At 46.7% G+C, this 18,823-nt stretch overlaps 1 protein-coding gene and 1 long non-coding RNA gene across 7 annotated transcripts in view; one reads left to right on the plus strand and one right to left on the minus strand.

Moving 5' to 3' along the window:
* The window catches only part of Tnfaip8 (TNF alpha induced protein 8), a 116,333-nt gene that overhangs the window by 68,394 nt on the left and 29,116 nt on the right, over window positions 1-18,823 (plus strand). Inside the window, exon 1 of one of the 4 annotated variants that reach the window (XM_006992992.4) lies at window positions 7,321-7,450. The exons of the other annotated variants lie outside the window; for them this stretch is intronic. Within the exon in view, the coding sequence (XP_006993054.2) occupies window positions 7,378-7,450 (73 nt within the window). The 5' untranslated portion in view covers window positions 7,321-7,377. Of the gene's footprint in view, window positions 1-7,320; window positions 7,451-18,823 lie in introns of those variants that run through there. 4 annotated transcript variants of the gene reach the window in all.
* LOC107399470 (uncharacterized) lies at window positions 1,054-7,679 on the minus strand. 3 transcript variants are annotated; one of them, XR_006065572.2, is made up of 4 exons: window positions 7,349-7,679; window positions 6,525-6,601; window positions 5,876-5,972; window positions 1,054-5,615 (listed from the first exon to the last, which is right to left on the minus strand). It is a non-coding gene; the product is annotated as an uncharacterized LOC107399470 (long non-coding RNA). The 3 variants fall into 3 exon arrangements; XR_006065573.2 differs by lacking the exon at window positions 7,349-7,679 and adding an exon at window positions 7,125-7,211; XR_013046085.1 differs by lacking the exon at window positions 7,349-7,679 and having other exon boundaries at window positions 6,525-7,245.

The following is an 18,823-nucleotide window of genomic DNA, read 5'->3' on the forward strand; positions in this document are numbered from 1 at the left end:
AGATGTGTGCGGGCCGGCCAGCGCTGGAAAGTTGCAGAAGCATCTCAGATTGCATGCAGCTACAGTCAGCCAGCCAGTGCGAGGGGTTCTCTATTGAGTTGTTCAAAAAGAAAATTCAGTTATAAATCTGCGTTTATCTCATCACAGAATTATTCCTACAGTATACAGGAGGTAGGGGTAGCTGTGAGAAGGGAAATCATTCTCTACTTACTGCCCTTAAAACTTGAATCTCAGCTCACTAGAAAGAGGAACTTTCTGCCTGGGGCTGTCTTCTAAGGCAAGTGTATCTGCTAAGGGAGGTAAAGAAAGAGGAGGAGGTGGCTGCTGCTGCTGCTGCTGTATCCAGGGGAACCCCTTAAGCCCATCAGAGGGCTGGAGTGCTGACCTCGAAGGCTGCTTCTGGGCCTGAGCTCCTGTGACTGACTGGCTGTGACTGTTGATCGCCTGAGTTCAGGGAGAGCAGCATGCATTGGTCAGTGTAACTCTGAGCTGCCCTGACTCAGTCTTGACTCCTTCCCATCCATCTGTTGATCCTTTCTGTGACCCCATCTCAGGCTCTCCCATTTGACCCCATTAACCTGGGCATAGGAAAGATTCCAGTCCTGCTGTGTTCACTATCTGTAGCTTGTCAATTTGGGTCAGCATGTAAGGCTCCAAACAGACATTCCTAAGCAATCCAAACCAGTCTGGCCTGATTCATGAAAATATCAGGGAGAGAGAGAAGTGGTGGCAGCGGCGGCGGCGGGGTGGGGGTGGGGGTGGAGTGGGGGTGGGGAGTGGGGGGGTGGGGGGTGGAGTGGGGGTGGGGTGCTATAGTTTGCATACCTGGCCAGCTTCTTGGCTCATTTCATCACTGTGACTGATAAATAAGCAGCATCACCCCCATTTTACAGATGTGCAAGTAGAGGCTTACTGACTTGCCTGTTTTTAGAGGAAGTTTTTTTAAAAAGAGTGAAAAGAGGAAAACCCTTCTAACGCAAGCAAGGTTGAACCAGCATGGGCTCTGTTATGCTGTCCATAAGGAGGCCAAGAAACCCAAATTGAGTCTGGTGGTTTGTTTTTTTTTTTCCCCTCTTTAATTCAGGTTGCTTCATATCCAAGGAAGCTTAGTTGGGGTCCCAACTGAATTTTTAATTAAAGAAAAAAAAAAAGACCCAATATATTTGAGGTCTCCCGAAGCTGAATAAATAGAGGCTATTAAATTTATAGCTTATTTAAAGCATTAAATGTCAAGCATGGAATGGCTTTAATTTGAAGCGGTGATCTCAGCCTGTGAACAGGGATTAGAGCAGTCTGTGCTGGAACCACGGCCAACCGTAAGCTCTTTGGTGACCTTCCAGTGTGACAGTCTTTGAGGTATTCCTCTGTGAGGGGAGGGCTGACTTAATGAATAACTGGATAGAAAGGAAGGGTCAGGATGCAGGAGACCGGAAGGAAGCTCAGCCCACATCCACTGTGCTGGAGTCCATTGCTTCTCAGGTTGGTGACCTGACAACTCACAGGACCTCCTTTCTTTAGTTCCTTATCTTTAAAGTGACCATAGGGAACCCAAGGGGGTGACTTTAAATAAACCTATAGTAACAGTGTACCCTGCTAGATTCTCACTGAGTGAAGACCCTCTAGTCTCTCAGCTGAGGCCTTCTCAGACAGATCCAGACACTTGATCCCTGAATAGATAGAGTCTCCGTTCATGTTTAGCAATGAAGTTTCAAAAATTGAGTTTTCAGCCACCATCAATCCCTAAGACTTAACAACATTCCAGAGAGGTAAATTGAGGCAAGATAGGAAGGCAGGGAAATTTTAAAGGACATTGCAAAGAGTAAGGAGCCCCTCAACTTGGAGTGTGGTTGAATTCTCTCACCAATCAAGAGCAAGAGTTTTGGCATAGCTAACAAAATTTGCCACAAAGAATGCCTACGTAGAAAAACAGTATTCCTTTTTATACACTTAAAGCAAAATGGTCAAATGGCACTGAGTCATGTGACCTGTGAGTACGCTTACTCCTGTCCAGCCTGCACTGTCCAGGGCACCTCAGAGAGCACCCCCGATCCCATCACTTTCCCCCTCCCACGCTATCAGAAGGAGGAACAAGGAGGGAAAAGTTTCTTACAAACCCTCTGAGGAATGTAACTTCAGAAGCCACCAAGTCATACATATCGTTTATTGTAGAATACAGGGGTGCCACTTTCTCTGGAGAAGCCAGACTTATTTCCTGGAGATATACTACCCTTTTCCTAAGCACCTCTCAGAGGCTCCCCTAAAATTAATACCTACACTGAAATCATGTTAGAGCTCTCCTTAATAAACTCCAACACTGTTTCCAAAAAGAAAACAAATGAAAGGAATTACTGATAAGTATTCTAGGAAAAGGATCATGGACTCAAAAATCCTTCAGTATTTTCCAACCTGGTGTGCGCGTGTGCATATGTGTGTGTGTGTGTGTGTGTGTGTGTGTGTGTGGTGTGTGATGTGTGTGTGGTGTGATGTGTGTATGTGGTGTGATGTGTGTGTGATATGTATGGTGTGATGTGTGTGGTGTGGTGTGGTGTGTGTGTGTGTGTGGTGTGTGGTGTGTGTGTGGTGTGATGTGGTGTGTGTGTGTGTGGTGTGTGATATGTGTGGTGTATGTGTGTGGTGTGTGTGTGTGTGTGGTATGATGTGGTGTGTGTGTGTGTGTGTGTGTGGTGTGTGATATGTGTGGTGTGATGTGTGTGGTGTGGTGTATGTGTGTGTGGTGTGATGTGTGTGTGGTATGATGTGTGTAGTGTGGTGTGTGTGGTGTGTGTGTGTGTGGTGTGATGTGTGTGTGGTGTAATGTGTGTGTGTGGTGTGATGTGTGGGTGGTGTGTGATGTTTGTGTGGTGTGATGTGTGTGGTGTGACGTGTGTGGTGTGTGGTGTGTGATGTGTGTGTGTGGTGTGATGTGTGTGTGTGGTGTGTGATGTGTGTGTGGTGTGTGATGTGTGTGGTGTGATGTGTGGGTGGGTGGGTGAGAGAGAGATGTGTGCGTTCGCGCACCCGCACGCACACACTGGCTTTGTGATCATCTACTCGGAGCTGCGTGGCAAGGATGATGTCTTCGGAGAGAGACGGAAACAAACAATGGGCTCCTAGGAAACAAGTGCGCACCAGATGCATAGCTGTCGGCCTGCCAGTGCGCACCTCGGTGTCAGCGCGCCTTCCTGCTCCCTCACAACTATTTGCTCACACCCAGAATATTAATGATTATGTAAGATTTGCTGGAACTGTCATCGAAAGTCTGAATGGAATTTACCCGGAGCCACACACTCCCAGAGTCTGGTGACAGTGCCCCTTTTTCTTCCCGCCTCCCTCCACGCTCTCTCGCGGTTGATCCAGGCACTTTTTGTTCCACTTCACGCTTCGACTCCTCCCCCTCCCCCTTCTGCTAGTCAACACATCAGCATAGAAGGCCACATGAAGTGGAATGGCCTCCAATGTTAAACGAGTACCCTTTCCTCACTAAGAGCAGGGATGCGGGGCAAGGAGGGCTGTGGAGAGACTCCCAGTGAGGCCTCCCTGTGTTTTGGAGATTGAGTGTGAATGGTGTCTTGAGGGTGGAAGGGCCTCAGCCCCGACCAGATGGGACCAAAAACAAAGACCCTTTTCCACGTTTCAGAACAGCATAAAGGTCAATTTTGTACAGGGTTCCTGGGAGTCTTTGAAGACAGGAAATAGAAACGTTGAGGACAGCCCCAGAGTGAAACAAGGCCATTTTGAATACTCTGTAAACGGACATTTTGTGACCTATAATTTTATACGTTCGGATTCAGCAGGGCAGAAATAAAAATAAAAACATTGATAGCATGACCAGAGATGCTTATGAGGCAGCATTTGCCAGCACAGAAGTAGCTGGCAGAGGTACCTGGTTTCCACCGCAGATGACCAGACTCTCCTTGAGTCTGCTGGGGAATGTGATAGCGTGACACTCCTGAAGAGCCACTTCCGCTCAATGGCCTTCTGAGCTGAGAAGTCTCCAACCTACTTGGTTCTTCAGAGGCATCGGGGTCTCTGTAAGCCAAAGGGCCTGAAGCCCAGGCTGCAGCCACCCCCTCTTTTAAAAACCGCTTCACTGGAGTGTGATTCAAAGGAGCCTTGTCCTGTTGCATGAGATTCAGTTGACTTACTAAGACTCAGTTCAGTTGGGTTGGTATTAATAGGTTTTTCACAGAACCAAGTGCCTTGAGAGGAATTCACTTAATCTGGGGTCCAGATTTATCAAAATTATAGGCGGAAGCTCCAGCTAAGGAAGACCCATTTATATGTGACCTGTGTAAATATTGGGTAATGTCTGAATGGATGGATAAATCATTAGAACCTTTGTAGTTCTCCCATTGATAGAGGTGGGACAGCTCCATTATTACACAGGTGTGGAATGCAACAGTATATCACAGTATGCCTTCTTCTAGTTCAGAGATGTTGCCAACTGAGTTGCTATTTTATATTAGGCATTTTATAATGGATGGTTAATGTGAATTCTGAGCTTATTGCCCAAGTAAGGATGCTGGACTGTCTCTTAAACATACAGGAGTAAATAGGGGACTGAGGATATAGCTCAGCTGGTAAAGTGCTTGCCTAGAATTCATAAAGTACTGGGTTCCATCTCCAGACCCACATAGAATAGATGTGGTAGTTCAAGCCTATAATCCCAGAACATTGAGCATGACAGCAGGAGAATCAGAAGTTCAAGGCCATACTTGGTCATATACAAATTTCAAACCAGCCTACGATCCATGAACCTGATCTTCTCAAGACAGAAAGTGAATAGGTCTGAGAGGAAGTAGCAGATCACTATGGTGTACCGGAGCATTAGTCACTGTGGCTAGCCCAACCCTCTTTGAATAAAGCCCTAGCAAAAATCAACACTACCAAGCATTCATTTGGAAGTAGCACGAGGCAAAGAGAACCCTAGACATCCTGCCATCCGTTGCCATGATTTTGCAAGTTGGAGGCTGAAGCAGAGTCGTTTGCCCAGGGCAGATGGCTCTGGGGTTATGCCAGTGGCTATGGAATGCTTATCGTGTACAGACAGTCTTTTTAAATAAGCTGGGCATCCAGTGCTCTTGAATTAGATCCGAACATTCTTCCCCAAGGTGACTGCTGGACTGTATTCGAATAAAAACAAATTTCTCTGGCGTTTTCTCGAGGCTCCCGGTGAATGTTCAAAGATCAGCGGGGCTGTTAACAGGATGCTAAGTTGATTACCGGGCTGCTGTGGTGGTGTTCAAACCGTTCACTCAGCATTTGTTCTCCTTGGCTGACCTGCAGGCCGTTCTGTGAACCCATGTAAAAGCAAGCAGGGGATTAAGGACTTGTACTTGCCAGACCTGAGGAGGTGTGCATGCACTTGGGTTTGTGAAAGGACATCTAGTGAATATTACATAAAGGGGCGCTTTCTGAAGGAGGAGAGAAAGTCGTTCTGCTTGGGGCAAACGGATGTGGAAGCTGGGCTGACCTCATTTGCATAATCATCACCTATCTTTGAAAAGGTGCTGCTTCACCCCAGCTATAGATTGACGGAAGTTGTCTCATTTGTGTAGCAACTGGCCATGGCGCGGTTCCTCAGAGCCCCTGGTGGACATCTGTGGACATCTGGCCTGTGGAGGAGGGAAGGCAAGACCAGATGCTGTAGCGTAGCAAGGGGCAGAATGATTCCTCAGAAGGACAGGCAAGGCCATGTGTGACGGGCAAGAGACCATTTCTTTTGATTCAGAACCATCCCCATCCTTAGCTCAGCTTGTGTCCCCCATGAGCCTAAAATTAGGGAGCACAGGCTGCCCCTCCCAGCAGCACTAGGATGTGGAGCAAGGGAGACCATGGTAACCACAATTTCAGAAGGGTGCAGCCTGTTACTTACCCTTTTCCAGGCATGCTCAGTTTCCGTAGGCACAGCACTGATGTTTTCCAGATGTTCCTTTCTTCCCTCTGGCTGTTATGTCTTGGTTCACCTTGCCCTTTCAATAAAATGGAGATAAAATTTTGGAAGGGTCCTAGGCATGTTAGACTCACCCAACAATAGGAACCGATTTAATATCAGACCTTATGTTACTATTTATAATATCCCCTTGCCTGTGAATAGAATTGATACTCTTCAGACTTAATGCTGAAATAAAAGGCAAGAGAGTCCTTTACAAAAATTGATTGTCAGAAGTTGCAATAGTTAATGATAACCTGTGTACAGCACTTACACTATCAAATCATTCTGTTTATAGTACCGAACAAATCTGTGATTTAGATATTGCTTTTATCTTCCTTTTATAGATGAGCAAATGAGAGGTTATTATTATTATTATTATTATTATTATTATTATTATTATGATTTTGCTTAAGGCCATATAAACAATACATGGCAGAACTAAAGCTAAACTCAGATTCGAAAAACCTGGGCAGTTTACACAGTCCTTTCATTAAATTTAGCAATAGAGCCCGGGCCTTCTCTCCCCTACGTAAAAATAAAAGAGAAGGAGAAGGAAGGCAGTGGGAAATACATTTCTTAAAGACTGTACCTCTCCTCACAGCCTCCAGCCGGGTATGCTTTTCCATTGGGTGTTTCCATTCAGGTTGTCACCTGAGGCCCCGCACCCTAGGGTTGGTGGAAAACAAGGCTTGGTAAAATCAATACCTCCGCAAGACAGGTAGGCTGGTGGAAGCGGTCGTGCCCACTTCTCTGAAGGGCAAACCGGGACCACCCCAGAGCTAAGAGGACTTCCTCTGAGCCAATGGTAAGAGCCAGTTGGGGAGGGGAGGGCAGGATGGCTGCTCTTCTCTGGGCCCTCCTGCCCTTTGCCCTTTTATCTCCCGTCTGGCAGCATTTCCCAAAGCCAGAGAGGCCTTTAGCGCCCAGCAGCTTGGTTAGAGGGAGCCAGCCATGCATAAGGGGCTTCTGCCAATCCTGTCCTACTTTCCTTAGAGGCCATTCCTGGCACTGGTGAAGTTTGTGCCTCGTGAGCGGGACCCTTCCAAAAGCTTGCACAGCATCTGTATGCCTAGCCTGAAAAATAACAGTCCTGAAAGGGTTTTTCATAAATCGGGGCATGTCAAAACCCTAGACAGGGAATATCAAAAATGTCACCCCCCTAGATGCAGTGCGAGCTTGCACCCCGCACCTCCGTTCTCGCCAGGGCACCTTTCCTGCGCTGGGCCCCACCTGCCGGGTCGCCTCCACCCACGGCGGCCCCTCGGGGGCGGACTCCTGTGGCCCAGCCCCGCGCGATTCGTCACTCCTGCGGAACTTTCCCCTGAAAATCCCTCCCGCAGCCAGCCGCCCGCCCCGGGAGGTTCTGATCTCAGCGGCTTCCTCCCACCGCCGTCCCGCCCGCGCGCATCGCACTCGTCTGGGAGCCTCGCAGCCTCACGTCCATGTCCGCGGCGGTGGCGCCTGCGGCTGTGCACCCCGACAGCATGCTCTCCGAGGCGGAGGAGCCCAAGGAAGGTACGCCAGCCGCTCGGCTCCGCCAAGTTCAGCGCAGGAATGTGGAGGAAGGCGGGAGCAGGCGCTGATGGGAGCAACTAGCGAGCCGTGGGGAACTTTGTCTCTCCCCAGCCTGGCTGGACTCTGCTGAGAGCCCAGCGCGCAGCCCTGTCCCACTAGGCGGGCAGTTAAGAGGCAAGGGATCCAGCACCAGACCTAGCCAAGCCAGCCCACCAAGGCTGCTTTTCAGATTTCTCTCGAAAGGAGAAAGCGAGTTTTGGCTGTTAAGAATACAAAACGCGCCTGGAATGGGCTGCCTGCCTGCCTGCCTTCCTGGGGACAGCCCAAAGCTGGATTCCCAGGAAAAGACCAAGTCAGGGTCCCTTGAAAAGGGGTGTCAGAAATTGGAAGGGACATGTATTTCCGGCTAAAAGGGGAAGCTGGGTGAGGAGAGAAGTGAAAGATCTTTATTTGGGGAATATATTGGGTTCCCCCCCCCCTGTTTTTGTTTTTCCTTGCCAGCTCTTCTGCAGTTAGTTTTTGCTGGGGACTGAAAGATGGGGGGGTGGGGGGCTTTTTACCATTTGAAATAGGAGAGTTGGTCCCTCTCTGTCTTTGCAAAAGCAAGAGTTTCATTTACTGCTAACAGAGCTGGTGACAGGGCTGGAAAAATTCCAACCAAAACACTATTATAGCTGGTGTTAGCTTGGGAGTTTATTTGTGGGTGAGTGTTTGTGTGCTTTGTTTCCTGGAACTTTGGGTATACAAAAGTCCACTTGTAAATGGGGGTGGGAGTAGGGGTGGCGGGGGTGGGGGGGAAACTAGGTGGGTGGGGGTGTTCAAGGTTGTGAAATCCCCCTTTCTTTTCAAGAAGCTTCTTGGGAGACTGCTAAGTTGCAAGTTAGGCACAGCTCCCGCCGCATCTGAGCAGGGAAAGCTCTGCGTTTTGCCATGTAGGCTTTCGGTGTGGCCCATGTACCTCGCTATGCAGTGTGAGGGGCACTGTCCATTGAAAAGGGCTTATTTAATAGAGATTCGGGCCAGCCAGCATGAAGTGACAGCTAGGACCATTGTAGCTTTGCGGCTGGGTGTTTCCCCGTGGCGGCTTCTGGTCCAACAGAGCTTTGTGCTGATAGGTGCTTTCTTTTTCTGTTTGGTACAATTTACACGAAGTCAAAAGTAGTTAAAAGGAGCTGGGAGCTGGGCTGAAAAGCCGTTCTTGAACTTTTTTGTAAATTGCATAGCACTTAGATTAGCATTTTCTCCCGGGGCCTGTTATTCCCTGTCTTTTAGGAAAGGAGTCGGAGGTGGAGGGGTGGGGTAGGGGAGTGAAAAACTGCCAGGTCAACTGTATTGTACCTCCCAACATCCACTCTCTCCCCTCCCCTTGCTGGCTCTGGTTGTGAGTTTGCAAGCATCAGCCTGGAAACTGGCGGAGTGGGCACCTTTCCCTTGCTCCTCATCTGCCCTTGCCTGCAGAGGTGTACCTGGCCCAAGGGTTTGCCCTCTGCATTTTAGAGGAAGCCCGGGGTGTTTGTGTCTTTGAAATGAATCTGAGCTGTTAGAATTTTAAATTGATAGCAGTTAGGGTAAGATTTTTTTTTTTTAACTAAGTCTGAGGAGACTTACTTTATTTTTTTTATTACTTTAATGACCAGATTGATTCATTCACACTTCTGCTAGAGTGTGTGTTCCAGTGTGTGTGTGTGCCTGTGCGTGCGTGCGTGCATGCATGTGTGTGGGGAGAGGTGTGTGTGTGTGTGTGTGTGTGTGTGTGTGTGTGTGTGTGTGTAGGGAGGTGTATCTGCAGACTGGTATTTTGTGGGATCTAACCCCTCACTCAGTCTATCCCCCCTCAGTTTTCTTGCTCGTTTCTCTTCACTGATCCCAGTCTTCCCTACCTCCCTTCACTGACAGTTTGTGGGTTTCTTTTCCCTGGTGGCAGACTTGTCCATCTTGTTTAGTGAGAGATCACCAGGAGCCCTTTGTACTATCTGAAGTGCAAGAAAATTGCCTTTGGATGCTTTATATCCAATTTGTTGTAATGGTGGATACTTTTGATTCATTATTCCCAACCTTAGTATAAGAGACTAGTGTACTTCCATTGGGGTCAAATCTGGAAAAAATACCATCAGATGTAGAAGTCCTTAGAGGCCAGTTGATTTGTGCATGTGCCTGAGTGTGGATGGATATGACTGGGGAGATTGTTCAGCTTTCATAGCTTAGCATGCACTTGATTCTGTGCCAACAGTAGCTCCTGCCTATAGACTCCTCCTAAAGAAATGCTTTCATTTTTGCCTGCTTGTCAGGAGGTAATTGACTGTGCTTAAAGTGATTTAAAAAAAAAAAAAAACCAACCCAGGATTTGCTTTATTAAAAGGAGAAAGCATTTAAGATATCTAGACATCAAGTGAATGGGAAGTAGCCAGTTTATTAAGGAGGAGAATGCCTTTGAAAAGAGGATGTCAACAGTTTCCTGTGGATATGGGCTTCCTGAGGAGACAATTAATATCCACATATTTGGCATTTAGTTGCTTCCTGTTGAATACATTGCTTAATTATGAAAGTAGTAAAAATGAATGATAGTTGAGATCACTGAGGATGGTTTAGACATAAGCACTGAAGAATCCAAGACTCCTTTGCCTTGGTAATCAGTCAGGGTTTGGGTAGTGGAAATGCAAAAGCAATTATTGCTTTGTGAGGACTTGGGAGAGAACTGAGGGCTGGCAGGCAAGTGAGGGCAGCTCTCTCTTCCATTGCCCACACTAGCCATTTCCCTTTACCACCCAACCTAGGTCATTCCTGCCTCAGCACTTCCGCTATTTCACAGCGAACAAGGTGGCCATTGGACAGCCAGCCTCCTGCTTGCAGACTGACAGCTTCGCCTTCAGCGCACTCACCAGTCACCCTCAAGCCTTGGAGCTGGTGTCTGATACTCCAGAATGACACCCTTCCATCTTGGTTCCTTCCGTTCCACGCTTAGATGAGTTCCCATTCCCCATTCTATTGCCTCTTTTCTGTCGCAATACCTTTTTTTTTATCTGAAGCCTTTTCTTCACCAACTCTTTGGAGAAGCTTTTTCTGAACCAACCCTTCCCCCATCTTCCCCAGGACCCCCAGTTACCCCCTCTCAGAACACCTGTCCTGTTTCCCTGATGACACACTCCACACTGCGTATAGACTCTCTTCCAGGCTATAGGCTCCTAAGCAAAAGTGTCTCATTCTCCACCTCTGTCTCAAGAACCTACAGAGGTGCTTGTTAAATACGGTGGAATAAATGGATTTATAAAGCTTATTTATAAAGCTTATTCCATCACTTTGTCCAGTTTTAGGCATTATTTACCCAGTCTTTAAAAATGAACTTTTCTTTTAAAACACTTTCTGATTGCTTTTATTTTCAAGACATCATCTGGCTATGTAGCCCAGGCAAACCTTGAACTCACAGTGATGCTCCTGCCTCAGCCTCCCAAGTGCTGGGATTACAGATACATACCAACATACCTAGCCTGTGAATGTTCTTTTCCTAGTACTTTATCTTACTAAAATCTGGTTGCTTTTGTGTTTTATATTGTAGAATTTTTTTTCTTTTGTCTTTTTGGTTCATCAGTCCACAAATTTGTCAAAATCATCATTTGTCATAATGACCTTTAAAAACTGCTAGTAAAAATAATAATAACTAACAACAACAACAATAATAATAATAAGTTTAAAGGCCAGTGAGATGGATCAGCCAATAAAGATGCTTGCCACCAAGCTGTATGACCCGGAACTCCCATGGGAAAGGAAAGAACCAATTCCTACAAGTTGTCCTTTGACCTCTACAACTTTTATACACCTCCCATGGCGCACGCTCTCTCTCTCTCTCTCTCTCTCTCTCTCTCTCTCTCTCTCTCTCTCTCTCTCTCTCTCTCTCTCACACACACACACACACACACACACACACACACACACACCACATAAATGTAATTAAAACCAACAGCAACAACAAAACACAACTGTATTTAATACTACGACCCAGCATTGCCCTTGGATCCTCTGACATCACCATCCCTGGTTTCCTGTCTTTTTCTAGCTCTTTCATCACATCTGCTTTGCCTCCATCCTGGACTCGGCTAAGAACCACCTGTATACCTGTACTGTATACCTGTATACCGAGCTTCCTGAACATTGAACAGGAACCTTCAATAAGTCTCACATGACCGTGCGCCCCTTCTGCCAGCACAGATCTGATCCTCCCTTCTGTGTTTCTACTGAAGGCCATACCCCTCTTCTTCGGATTCCAAACTATAAGCCCACATGTTCCCATCAACTCTGTCCTTTCCTTTATCTTCTGCCTCTGAGTGGTCACCAAGAAAGGACTCCCACTTTGCCTTCCCCATTGCTCCTGGAATACATCTTCTCTATCTGTCCTGTACATGAGCATTTGTACTGATTATTATAATAATCACTAGAATTCCAATGGCAAAAAGTGGAACATAGTTTCTGTTATTGTAAACCAAATAATTGTTGGAAATTTGAATAATTCATACATTCACTGTGTTAGACAGTTACCTGTTGCTATAACAAAAATACCTGAGGTAATTAACTTCTATGGAAACATTTTTTTTTTGTTACTGTTTGTTTTTTGAGATAGGCTTTTACTGTATAGCCTGAGTTACGCTTTAAATTCACTATGTATACCCATGGGGGCCTCAAATTCACTATCCTGTCCTAGCCTCCTGGGTGCCAGGATTACAGGTATGGATCTTTCTGGTTGAAGGATTTATTTGACTTGCAGTTTTAGAGGCTTCAGGGCATGATTGGTGAGCCTTGGGTCTGGGCTGATGGCAGCTTATCATGAGGAAAGCCATTAATGTGGTATCCAGGAAACCAAAGAGAACAAGGATGGGCTGGGGTCTCACCTTGGCACCCTCCCACCACTGGAAAACCCCCCACCATCTTCAATTGTGCCATTGGGGGCCTTTAAACATAAGCCTGCGTGGGACCTTTGAGATCAAATCCACAGCACCCGCTAACAGGCTGGAGACCTAGGCATTCGGAATCTATTCGGTTGTACAGTCACCCACCACTGCCGTCGCTACCTCTGACTGCCCAGGTTTTCTGTTACAGAGTACTCGGTCATCCTTAACCTTCAAAATCCCAGCTATTAGCCATCTGATTGGTCTTGGCTGGCTGAGTTCCAGCCCTCGCTGCGGGGAGAGGATGCTTCTGATTCCGGGACTGGGAAGTGGGAGTCTGACTCCAGTAACTGTGAAAAGGAGACCTTCTCCGAAATGGGAAGTTCTTATTTGCATCCCCTTAACCACAGCAATCCACCCCACCACTTGACCCGCAGTACTCTGCTCAGTCACTTCCTCATTCCTCTCAACAGTCCCGTTTCCTGATCTCTCTCTGCCTCTGCCTCATGCCAGTTCTGTCTCCAAGTGCACCCATTTTGCAGAAAATGCTCTTCCAGGCTGTTCCCTGGCATCCTTCGCGTACCCAGTATGTACTGTTTTCACCCTGTGTTACAATAATTCATTCCATTTGCCTGCACTTTATTATAAACTTCTTTGACAACAAAGTTATACATTTTCTCTTCCTGAACCTCCTACACCAAACTGGAAGCAATTCATATGGAATGGTGCCTTCCACATCCAGAGGACAAACCTATTTTGATTTTCTTAAACATTTCACACAAGTACTCTTCTTTTTTTTGAGACAGGGTTTCTCTGTGTAGCTTTGCGCCTTTCCTGGAGCTCACTTGGTAGCCCAGGCTGGCCTCGAACTCACAGATCCGCCTGGCTCTGCCTCCTGGGATTAAAGGCGTGCACCACCAACGCCCGGCCCACAAGTACTCTTCTTAATAGCACAGGCAAAACAATCATGGGGTCAGGGCCTAAGTAGCTTGGCAGCATCGTGAATTTCTTTGAACACAGAAGAAGCAGTATGGAAACTAGAGTATTCTGAGTTCTTTCCTATACTAGATTCAGTCGGTGCTGGGCACACTTCTCATTGCATACTTGTGCAATGATCCTTTGAGTCTAGCCCAGTTGACAGCTGAGCAACTTCAGTTCAAAGTATAAGCCACTGTTTCTGAAGCTAGGAAAGGTGAAATCAGGATTTAAACAGAGACCAACTAACTGTCCCTTCAACCCCAGTGTAAAACCTCCAGGAAATGTCTAAACCTGCCCTCATCCGTCCTCACATAAGCTTGGGGTTCAGCAAGAGTCTCTGTAGCCTGTGTCTGCTTGTGCCCTAGAGAAGAGGCTCTGGAACACTCTCTCTGCTGCCCCTTGCCAGGAGGCAGCTGTCCGGGCGCTCTCAAGTGCCTCTGTCCAGCCCGAGGGCAGGAGGTCTAGAAGCCAGCATAATAGGTATCTGCATCCTACAGACACGGAGGAACCCAGGTGCAGGAAATACTTCCTGGAGTGATTCGATGCTAACTGCAGTCATCTCCAGACTGTAGAACCTGGGACTTAGTCCTTCTGTGTCATGTATTTTTGTATTTGGCCATGTGACAACATGTGATCTTTGACTTTCTGTGTCTGGCTTATTTCACCGAATATGAAATGGTCTAGCCACATTGTCCCAAATGACAGGAATCCATTTGTTTTCATGGCTGAAAGTTATTCCATTTTGTACGCATCACATTTTCTCTATTCATTTGCTAATGAACACCCATGTGGATTCCATAGCCTGGTTATTATACAGTACTGTGTTAAATATGGGCATGCAGGTATTTCTTTGGCATTCTGATTTCATTTTCTGTGGATAAGCACCCAGTAAGTGGGGTCGTTGGATTGTATAGTAATTGTATTTCTGTTTTTCTGAAGAGTTTCTGTACTGTGTTCTGTAATGTTACGTTGATTTATATTTCTACCAATAGTGTATAAGAATTCCTTCTTATCAAAATACATGCCAGCCTAAGTGTTTTTGTTTTTCCTTTGGTGACAGCCCCCAGAACTGAGGTGATGGCTTCTCACTACTGGTTCCAGTTGTCTTTCCCTGATGACAAGTGTTGGTCATTTGTATTTGTTTGAGAAACACCCATTCAGACAGTTCTCCCGAGTCTTAGTTGGGTCACGTGAGGCTCTGCCATTGAGTTGCTTGGCTTCCGTGCACTTTACAGTTACCTGTCCCTTGCCGGATGAGTGGTTTGCAAATATTTTCTATTTTGTAGGTTATGTCTTTCTGGTTTCCTTCGCCCCGCAGAAGCCTTTACCATGTGCTATATCCTCATTTGTTTGCTTTTATTTTGTTTCCCGTGTTGTTGGCCTGGCCTACCCCCCACCCCCACCCTCACCCCTGCTCTGCCCCAGAAGCTCCTTTCTGTTTCATCATCCTGAAGATTTTCTTCTAGAAGTTTCACAGTTTGGCTGGTCAAATACTGAGGAGAGAGGTTCAGCTCTTTCATGGCAATGACTTACTAGAATCCTCTTCTGTGGTCGTGGCCCCCTGTGATGCTGAGTAAGCTGTGTATAGCATGCTGTTTATTCTCACCGTTCCAGACACAAGCGGTGTGGCACTTCCGTGTTCTCAATCATTGCCTTGCCAGGTACTTCCTGTGTGTCTTCTCTTTACAGCCCTTGCTTGCCAGAGAGATTGACAAGGTGAGGCCAGGCGGTGATGAAGGTTGGCTGTGGTGCAGACGCCTCGTACTTGGTTCGCCTGATCTTGACGCCATCCATAATGGAACAGGCATAGCATTCTCTCCCGAAGGCCAGACTTTGATTACCTATCTCCGCGTATGTAGTCATTAGCCTGAGAGTACAGTGCTCTGACAAGGACTATAAGAAGAAAATTCATTTTGAGATGTGGCATACTCTTTCCTCTACAGTGAACCACTCGCTGGCCTTGCCTTACCTGGTGCTCCCACCTCTAAAAGCTGGAGTGCTCCCCATGTACACCTCTAAAAAATTTTACCAGCCTGATTATGCACCATACCTTTGTTGTTCTTGGATGATGATACCACTGAACTGTCAGGAGCGCATGGGTGATGAAATTCCCTGCTCCTGGCTATTAGTAATCCAGGAAGCAGCCAAAGGGTGGGCGTGGGTGGAAGAGAACATAGCCAGAAAAAAAATGTCAGGATCCGGTGATTTCATCTCAACATGATACAAAAGTCAGAAATTTGCCACAACCTTTTATTTGTAGGCATTTCTGTTTTTCTGAGAATGACGCCAACAACTTGGAAATTAGTGAAAAGAGCAGGGTACATAATGCAGTTTGTGTAGATGGTTGTTCCTAAAATAATACCACCAATGAATTAGAATGAAATGAAGTCCGGTGTGTGTCTATACGTTTAAGAGAAGTCTATTTCACAAATGTTTTGTCATTCAAACGATCCTCATTGAAAGTGCATGTAGAATCACTCAGCGTGATGGGGGGGGGGGGGGGTTAGAGCAAGATCACATCGAAGATCGTTTTATAAACTTTTCATCTTGGAGATGAGGCACCAAGGCCAACAGTGCCCACCAGTCTTGTCCTACCCGCCCCCTGGCATATTTTACAAGAGAAGATATATACAAAAACAGGCTCTGGCTTCAGGCCATGAAATCTCCATGAACCAGGAGAGTAATCTGTTTGTGTAGGTATCATCACTACCTTTGGGAGAAGTTTTAAAAAAACCTAAATGCAACATTCGAAAAAATGAAGTGTTCCTGTTCGACCTTCTCCGGTGAGAATAAAAGATATGGCACTATTAAGTAATATTTAGCTCCGCAGATAGGTCCGATCAGATCTCTCGTTTTGAAAGTGTCAGGCCAATGGAGAGGCTTAACCAGTGGCCTCACCTGTTTTCTTTCCTTTAAGGATATCCAGTTAAGCACAGTCAGTTATTGGGAGTGCTGGTTGGGCGGGGAACTCCTCGTGTGTTGTATGTGTGGGGGTGGGGAAGGAGTTAGAGCCTGACCCGGAGCATGCCATTGCAGGCACAGATGCCCATCCCACAGCCTTCCCTTCCCGGGTGCCTGCAAGCCTGGTGCATTCTGGGAGTCAGAACATTTGTTTTTAGGAAGTGGTTGAGGGTCAGTGGCCTACTGTTTTCCACAGCCCCTGATAATGACTATGACAGAATCAGTGTTAAATCTTGTTCTGATGGCTCACCGACATTGGAGAGTTAGCTGTAGGGGTTGTACTGTCCTTGTGAGTAACTACTGAGTGAAGAGCAAATTGGTAGCAGAGTCCTGCTCTGGGAATCAAGAACACTGCAAAACCTATGTGATTAGGTTTGGGACCCTCCCATCATGGTTTTTAAGATGGTAACCGCACTTAGCATCATACAAAGACTTGAGAAGGAATGTGTCCTCTAGCTCCATAGTGATAGTGATAAATGATGTTTAGCTTTATAAATATTGAGGAGCGAAGGCAGGTGGAGAGTTCACTTGCTCTCTGTACTCCAAGAGGAACTGTATAGAAAAAGAAGAGGCTGAACTATGGGTTTAGTTTCTGAAAACAACCACTTTTTACAGGGGGTGGAGAGAGATGGAACTCATAAAGGAAACAGAATTAGACTCATACCAATGGGAGGAGTAGATCTCAAAGAGAGTGGGCTTTAGAAGACAGAAGAAGAGTCCATGGGAGAAAGGGCCAGCTGAGTCTGAACGGATGCTCGAGAGAATTCTTTGCCTTGGTTTGGGGCCTTGAGTGAAGTTGGGTTCTATTAAACCTGGGAGCCAAAGCTTGAGGAGGCCGTCTGGGGTGGGGTGGGATTGGAATGTGCCTTGGGCATTCAGTTGTGTTAAATGGGTGAATGAAGACTGTCCTGCTGTGAACACCCAGGCCTCCTAAGCTCCCATCATTCTGTGTGCCTTCCAAGTCTTAATTGCTGGCAGACTCCTTTCCTTCTGTCCATCCCAGCACCTCCCATCATTATTGGAACAGGTCTACAGGCCTCTGGGGCATCCCATCAAATAAGCACCAACACATGAAAGTAACAGGTGAAGATAGCCAAGGGGAGAAAGAATGTAAAACGGGTGGAAAAAGTTTCCCCATAAGCTACAGCAGATCAAAAACTCAGGAAAATGTCTGGCTTATAATAAAGGAACCCACACAATTAGAGCCAAACAGAAGAGATACCAAGGAAAAGGGTGAGACAGGACCCTAACTACCCCTGTGACTCCCGAGGTACCAACTAGGCTCCTCCATGAGGGCTCTGATCATTAGCCCTTGGAGGCTGAATGGGTTCTCCAGCTCCAGCTCCTCCCCCTCTCTAGATGAAGTTCCTTCCTCTCATCACTTGGTTGGTTCTGTGGCATCCAGTCCATAGTCTCTGAGTTGCCTCATTAGCATAGACAGGCTTCTCTCACTTAGGACCTTTGTGACAGAAACAGCGAACCTAGAACATATAACAAAAGATGTTCCTGTCCCTTAGGAAATCCCCAGGGTTTTAGGAACTCGGGCCAGGAGCCAGAGATGAAGATAGTGTTGATTTCTTACTGTATCGTACCATCAGACAGCTCTCTGTGCTCTGAAGACCTTTGGCCCCTCTTGAGAATAAGGGAATTTTTCTCTCCTCCTTGTGCCTTAATTTCCTCTCTTCCCATGTGTTTACTTCTGGCCTAAGTTGTATAATGGGAAGCCACCGATGGCCTTTGCCAGGGTGGTGTAGTTTTGGCATCTAACCTAGAGCTCTTTGGACTGTGCTTTTTATACACATTAAGTAGGATTTGAAACACTCTGAAGCATTCTGTGAAATTTCCATTTCATCCTATAATTAAGACGGAAAGCTGTTGTCATATACCAGCAGAAATATGTTGCATGGCTTGTTCCTGGTGAGAAACCAGGAGATAGTGTTTATGCACAGCTTCATTTAGAAGCTAAGTAAATAAGGAGGCCCACGATGGCACCCAAGGCAGAACCCTGCCCACGCCTGCTGACCACATTCACACAGTGAATCCTCCCTGCACCTTTCATGAAGAGCAAAGAAGCCACCTTTTCCTTCTACAAAACGATTCCATCAAAGTACAATGGTCGTGGCATCAGCTGTTCCCCTTATAATAAGGCTCTTGTGAGATGGTTTTTTTCTTTCTTTCCAGGGTTAAAATAAAAATCAGGTAAGTCAGTTTTGAAATAGCTAGTATGAAAATACACCCCCTCCTCAGATCACTGGTCTGATCACTGGACTCAGATTCTTGAGAGGCAGGGGATAATTAAAGAAGGAGTCTCCCGGAGAGTCATGACGGAGGTGGAATTCTGGGGCACATGCCACCTAGGAAAGGCAAGAGGAGGAAGGGCTGGAAACCAGAATTGAAAGGGAAGTCAAAGGAGAAGCCATTTGGCAGATTCCAGAGTAAAGGAACAATGAGGGAGAACTGGGGGGGGGGGGAGGAGTGGGAGCGGAGAGTAAGAATGGGTGGGAGTTGGGAGTGGGTGGGTGGGTGGAAGGCCGGGAAGGGAGGAGTGTGTGTGTGT

Source organism: Peromyscus maniculatus, chromosome 19, assembly GCF_049852395.1.
Source record: "Peromyscus maniculatus bairdii isolate BWxNUB_F1_BW_parent chromosome 19, HU_Pman_BW_mat_3.1, whole genome shotgun sequence".
Taxonomy (NCBI): Eukaryota; Metazoa; Chordata; class Mammalia; order Rodentia; family Cricetidae; genus Peromyscus; species Peromyscus maniculatus.